At 40.3% G+C, this 7,051-nt stretch overlaps 1 protein-coding gene across 1 annotated transcript in view; it reads right to left on the bottom strand.

The window, feature by feature from the left end:
* Positions 1 to 481: 481 nt before the first annotated feature.
* NT5E (5'-nucleotidase ecto) overlaps positions 482 to 7,051 on the bottom strand; it is a 56,122-nt gene continuing 49,552 nt past the window's right edge. The window contains exons 8-9 of the mRNA XM_034991265.1: positions 5,260 to 5,460; positions 482 to 2,485 (exon numbers count right to left, since the gene is read on the bottom strand). Of these exons, the coding sequence (XP_034847156.1) occupies positions 2,322 to 2,485; positions 5,260 to 5,460 (365 nt within the window). The 3' untranslated portion in view covers positions 482 to 2,321. The remainder of the gene's footprint in view (positions 2,486 to 5,259; positions 5,461 to 7,051) is intronic.

Genomic DNA, 7,051 nt, shown 5'->3' with positions numbered 1-7,051 from the left:
CCAGCTTACTCTTCATTGCAAACTGCTGAAGGCAGCTCTGCCGTCAAATGGATTTTAATGTATTCAATTGATCAATGTATAACAATTGGTTTATTGTGTTATCAGTATGCTTGAAGATTCTTAGATGTATAACCAGTTCAGATAAATTAAAATTCCCAACATTGTCTAGCTTGATCATTTTTATTTTTAGTAAACAACTACAGGCCTCAAAACAGTTTCTACATTAGATTCTGTACATGAAAGCCAGAAAATGTAATAGTATTACTTAAAATATCCTTTATTTACTATGTTCTCTTTCCTAAAAATTGTGTGCATTTTTCTTCTCATTTTTTGGTTGAGAAAGGGGATAGGGAGGGTTATCAGAGGGCAAGGGACTTATGATCAAGGGAAATGATACCGGTGATAAGCTGTCAGAGTTTTCCTTCAGTCATATCGTCTCAGATTATAGTGTTTGCTTGAGAGAAGAAATAACTACCAAAGCCAAGGAGCATATCTTCAGGTTTATTGTACAATTGAATTGCACAATTGAATCTACAATTGCAAAGTGTCTGAGGTCATTTCTTAAACCACTGCACAATACATGCACATATAGTTAGAAAACTTACAAAAATGTTCTTTAAAAATTTGTGTCCAATAGAATTTATTCTATTTTACTGGCCAAGCATAAAAAATATACTCCAAATGCACCTTTCTCTAATTTTCCTCTCACAATCTTACTGACATTTATTTATAGCTAATCTGTATATGCACAGAACTGAGGGCATTATTTTACTGCAGTAGTCTTCTTAAAGAAGTTGTAGTTTAAAAGTATATTTTTGTATCACATGTACTTAATATTTTTAAACATTAAGAAACAAACACTGCTTCTCCAAACCTCTACTGCTATTTGCTCACCATTTTTTAAGATGAAGGCTCCCATTTCTCATTGAATAATTTATGCAGTGCTGAGCAGGCTCACATGGTCTCGTGACCACCTTAAGCAAGTATTTGTTCTTTTGGGCATAAATCATTTCATCAGTCTGGGTGTTTCTTGAGCTTCCACTCAGAGGGACTCACTCCCAGGCAGGAGTTCTCATATCTATATTTGAGAATGATCCTTATATAATACCACTTTTAAAGATCAATCCTTGTCTCATCTTCCCTCTGGATTTTCCGTGACTGGGGTGGGGGTGGGGAGGGAGGGAGAGAGAGAGAGAGAGTGTGTGTGTGTGTGTGTGTGTGTGTGTGTGTAGTGTGACTAGAGTACAGTGCTGGCATCTTGCTGGGGAGGGACAGGTGCAGGTTTAGAATTACACCTTGTCTTAGAAGGTTCTTTAATGATACCTTTACATTGAAAGAAGGAAGGAAAGAGCACAGAGGCAGAGTTGATGGAATCCCATAAAATTATTAACAGCTAATACCACATGTCAGGCACTATGGTGCTACTCCTTAACAAATATCTCCTTAACAAATCTAAGTGCCCTTAGCTCTTTTTCTTCTGTAATGTAAATACATCCTGGGTGTCCTGTTCTTCCCTTCCCTTTCTTCCTGACCCTGGACTGTTTTTTGCCTTTCCCATCATCTGCTGCACTGTTTCCTGACTCATTAAAGGCACATGGGTGGTACAAGAGAGAATGCTACCCTGTGTTAGTCCATTAAACTCACTATAACAACAGGATCTAAAAAGGAAAATATAGAGACCTGAAATAAAGCAGACACTTATCATCCAGGAGCTTGATGCTGTTGATAGTTATGAAGAGAGGAAGCCATTAAGTATCATTCCAAACAGTAACTGGATGTAGTTGAAAGAGTGCTGGACTTGAGGTCAGAAAAGCTGGGTGCAGGTCTTAGATCTATCACTTTCAGCCGTATGGCCTTGAACAAGTCTGCTCTTGCTGAGCTTCAGTTTCCCATCTGTCAAACAGGAAATTCCTGCCTTGTCCACCAAAGTTACAGGCATCAAATAAGATAATGTGCTTAAAACTCCCTTGTAAATGATAAAATGTAAACATTGTTGTCTGGTAAATTAAAGTGGATATAAAGGAGAATAATGATTTCTGTGGTTTAAGATTGTTAATAAAATTTTATTAAAATTTGCACATGTAAACTAAAGATGGCCTTCCTGTCAGAGGGCTCATTTTCATTTTTTTTCCTGTGTATTCATTAACTTGCTGGTCCTGTGTGATGATGTCAGTGTCTTCATTCAACAATCTTCTAAGCTCAGCTTCTGGGGGCCTGCAAGATGGTCTGTGCCATCACCAAGCCAGTTCCTGAAAGGCAGACTTGAATCTCACTTGGAAAAAAATGCAGTTCCACACATTAATGGGAAGAAGAATTTTTGGCTATTGGTATAAAACAATGATCACTGCCAAAAATGAAAGAAATATTAGAGAAAAGCTTCCATGACAATGACTTCCTGCAGAAAACTTGATCCGACCTTCAACCGCTGGATAAATTACTTTCATTTTTAAGATGTATCCAGAAACCACATTGATATCTTGGTCCCCTAGAAAATATATATACATTATTTTAGTTACAGAATAAGTAATTATCAATTAAGAGTAAGAAGCAGGAAAACCAATGTATTTCTCTTAAGTCCTCTGTAATTATAAGAGGGAAGATATTTCTTTCATAAGCAGGGATAAAATGTCACAAAAGAAGAGTAATCAAAGGTACAAAGAATTTGATTGCTTTTTCATGTCCCAGATGTCAAATGTGCTTATTGGTCACTACTAGATAATTAGATAACTCAGTCTACTCTGAGATGACTCAAGAAAGCGGTTGTTGACATTGCTTTTGAACCACTCCAAAACAAGGGCATTAGGGAACTGGTCGAGAACAATTAGTTGAGACATAAAAGTGGCTTTCTTCTGCTTGCCTGGTCAGAAATCATTTTCGCATATTGACAGACCATGGAGACTTCATTTCCAAAAGAGAGACCTGATTAAAAAAATACCAATTGCCTGTAACTACAACAAACATATGCACCTGACAAAAATTTTGTTTTAATACCACTTTGATATCACAAATCCTATATCTGATGGGGGGGTTAACACCCAAAATATACAAAGAACTCCTACAACTCAAAAGTAAAACAAAAATCTGATTAAAAATGGGCAGAGAATCTGAATAGACATTTTTCCAAAGAAGACATAAGGATGGCCAACAGACAACATGAAAAGATGCTCAAGATCCCTCATCATCAGAGAAATGCAAATCAAAACCACAATGATACCACCCACTGGTTAGAATGGCTATTATCAAAAAAGACAAGAAATAACAAGTGTTGGCGAGGATGTGGAGAAAGGGGAACCCTCTTGCACTGTTGGTGGGAATGTAAACTGGTGCAGCCACTGTGGAAAACAGTGTGGAAGTTCCTCAAAAAATCAAAAATAGAAGTACTGTATGATCCAGCAATTCCACTTCTGAGTATTTGAAAAAAAACAAAAACACTAATTCAAAAAGAAATAATGCACCCCTGTGTTCAATGCAGCATTATTTATAATAGCCAAGATGTGGAAAAAAGTGTCCATTGGTGGATGAATGGATAAAATGTGATAAACATACACATGAATGCACACACAATGGAATACTATTCAGCCATAAAAAATGAAATCTTGTCTTTTGCAATAACATGGATGGACCTTGAGGGCATTATGCTAAGTGACATAAGTCAGAGAAAGACAATACCATATGATCTCACTTATATGTGGAATTAAACAGCAACAAAACCAAGCTTGTAGATACAGAGAACAGACTGGTGGTTGCCAGAAATGGTGGTGGTGGTGGGGGGGGGGGGTGGGCAAGATGGGTGAAGGGGATCGAAAGTCCAGGGTTCCAGTCATAGGGATATAATGTACAGCATGGTGACTAGAGTTAATACTGTATTTGCATATTAGAAAGTTGCTATGAGAGCAGATCTTAAAAGTCCCCATCACAAGAAAATTTTTGTAACTGTATGATGATGTTAATGACATTGTGTCGATCATTTCACAATATATACATATATTGAATCATTATGTTATATGTCTAACACTAATGTTATATGTCAATTATACCTTAATAAAAAAATTTATCACTAATATTTACAAAAGAACTCTGCTGTGGTTCTCACTCCTGCATTAGACTCACTGGAAGAGACTTTTGCCCCAACCCAATTAAATTAGAATCTCTTAAAAGTTGGGGCCAAGATATTGGTATTTAATTTAAAATGCTCCCCAAGTGATTCTGATGTATAGCTGGGGTTGAGAACCCTTAGGGCCAAGGCTTCCTCAATCTTCTATGTGAGCTTCTTCTCTCCAACACCTATAGGTCTGGGCTTGGGTGATGCACAGCCACCAGCCTCTGTCTCATGTGGGACTTAAGAGGACACCTTTTTAAGTCTGCCCTTCCATCTTCTATTATGGAATGGACAGAAGTAGCCAGTGCCTTTCCTGGCAGGAAAGGCTCTGCTCTCCACCCTCCTTGGAACAAGCAGTTAAAATAGCAGGCCCACCACGGTAGAGCTGAGGAGGAACCTAGCTGAGCTCCTTCCTGGAAATGTAGAGAAGCTTTGCATGTGTCTTGTAAGCCCACTGGCTCCTGCTCTGGAGAAGAGGAAGGGGTAGTATATTCTGTCAGTGGACTTTATGCATGTGAAGTGGTTCTTTTTTTAAAATTTTCTTAATGGCCCTGTGCTGGTGGCATCCTCAGGGCCTCTGTGGGACTCAAATCTCCCAGGTATCTCCCATCAGTGGACTTCCACATGAAGTGGTTCTCAGAACTGATTTTTAAAAGTGAGGCTGGGGTAAAATAACCCTAAATGCTGCGAAAAATATTGACTGAGGTTAAATATAGTTCTTATAATTTGCTTCACTGACCCACTGCTGAAAACGGGGAGGGGAGCATATCCCATCCACTCCTACTTGTCCTATTCACACTAAATGCTTCAAGAAAGTTTACAGGATTTTCCAGATCCAATCTAAAGTTCTAGAAATGAGGTTTTCCTGTAAGTGTAAAACTCATATTTCACAATTTGGATAGCTGTTTATATGTACTTACAAGAGTTTTAAAACACTTTGGGCTTAGATGGGTGGGTCTGTGTGCTGGGGAGGGGCAGGGCACATCTTCCCCAGTGCTGTGTTGCTGTTTTCCAACAAAGCTGGAGGGAGTCGGCAACATAGGGGCAGGATCTGGTTCTGGCTTTGCAGTCTTGGCATCCTGAGTAGCTCCCTCTTTGGACCAATACTGTTGTCTATAAGTACTTTTGGAGTAGGGAGAGGGAGAGACACTTGTGCTTACCAGAGTCGTGTCTTAATGCTTCATCTTTTATCATCTGGAATCCATCTCCACCATTGGCGAGGAAGCTTGGGAGGACTACCTTATATGTCTTATCCATTCGGAGAGGCTCATAACTGGGCACTCGACATTCGGTACAAAGAACATCTAATTTGACCACTCTGTTCCCAGGTTTTCGGGAAAGATCATACACCACTTGAATTCCTAGAAAAGAAACGAGTCTGTGGTTTCACTGGATCCAAGTGATCTAAGAAAGAGATTTCTAAGAAAGAGATTTTGGCCAAAATCTGGAATTGGGGCATTGGGCTTGGTTTTCATGGGGGTGTGAGCTTGAGTGAAGTTTCAGCAGGGGAGTTGAGAGGACACCGCAGCATTTGGTTAGATTTATCCTCAAGTCCCAGGAGGTCTAAGAACCAGTGGGAGGGAAATTGACTCTGGCTCACAATGGGCCAGGGTTAGCAATGCAGGGAGAAACCACATCTTTTTAAAATCCTAAATGAATTGGTCAGCAACTTGGTTCAATGGCTTTGGAAAGTGAGAAACAGATGAGAGGTGCAGAACATTTGTTAGAATTTTGAAGACCCCCCCCCCCAAAAATTTTTTTTGAAGACTACTAAATGGTAATAATTTGGGCTTGGATGACTTTCACAAAACAGGTAACTACCCAGCACTGTGCTGGAGCATCAAAATCCTGCTGCCCCCCATGGAAAAATGCAGAATGTTTGGGGTACCCCACAGGCAGCAGGTGGGCCTCCAGCACCCTCTGCAACCCCTCAATCCCAAGAATGGGGGGTTCTATAGAGGGAGGACGTGACAAAGCAATCACACCATCAAGTGAGGCCTACCATCTATAGTAAAAAAAAAAAAAAAAAAGAGGGAGGCCAAAATATGGTGTCAGAGTCAAAGTTGATACAGTTATTAATATTATTTTAAGGAGTAACTCATTGAACTGTGGAAATCATTATTGACCAAAGTGTTTCAGAAGTCCTTGTCAGTTCGGGAAACATTTATTTCCATTCCATTTTCACTGTGATCTGTGAGATGAGCAGGGCACATTTTCTCACTGCATTCAGAGAGGTTGAAAACCTGCCCCAGGTTGCAGTGGAACCAGAACCAGGTGTCCCAGTGTGTCTACGTAGGTGGCTTCCCCTCCCAGAAATCATCCTTGTTAAAACTGATTGGACTCTGCATTTCTCTGAATCTCTGCATGGTTCTAGACAATTACGAATAGAACAGAGAAGGGCTGTGTTTTTGTTTTTGTTTTTTCTGTTTTTAGCAAAGAACAGTGAATGTCTAAACAACTAAGATTTTAATAGAAACTAGACCTCAGGGGCGCCTGGGTGGCTCAGTCGTTAAGCGTCTGCCTTCGGCTCAGGTCATGATCCCAGTGTCCTGGGATCAAGCCCCGCATCGGGCTCTCTGCTCCGCGGGAAGCCTGCTTCTCCCTCTCCCACTGCCCCCCTGCTTGTGTTCCCTCTCTCGCTGCCTCTCTCTCTGTCAAATAAATAAATAAAATCTTAAAAAAAAAAATAAAAACAAAACAAAACAAAAACTAGACCTCAAGGCAGCTGACCTGCTTAGAATTTGGAGGGCCAGTTCCTGTAGAGGGTCCATCTGATGTCCAACTCAGATGTAGCAAATACCGCTCACTGCCAGGGCCCTGGGCTTTGACCCTGACCTAATCTCAGTAGTCTGGGAGTCCATGGCCATTGAAAGACTATGCATTCGTGTTGGGTGGGGTTAGACCTAAACAAATCTGGCCATGGAGGTCCTGTATGGGGGGACTAAGGCAACC

Source organism: Mirounga leonina, unplaced genomic scaffold, assembly GCF_011800145.1.
Source record: "Mirounga leonina isolate KUSES-001 unplaced genomic scaffold, KU_Mleo_1.0 Mir_53, whole genome shotgun sequence".
Lineage (NCBI taxonomy): Eukaryota > Metazoa > Chordata > Mammalia > Carnivora > Phocidae > Mirounga > Mirounga leonina.
This window is presented reverse-complemented; position numbering and strand designations above follow the sequence as displayed.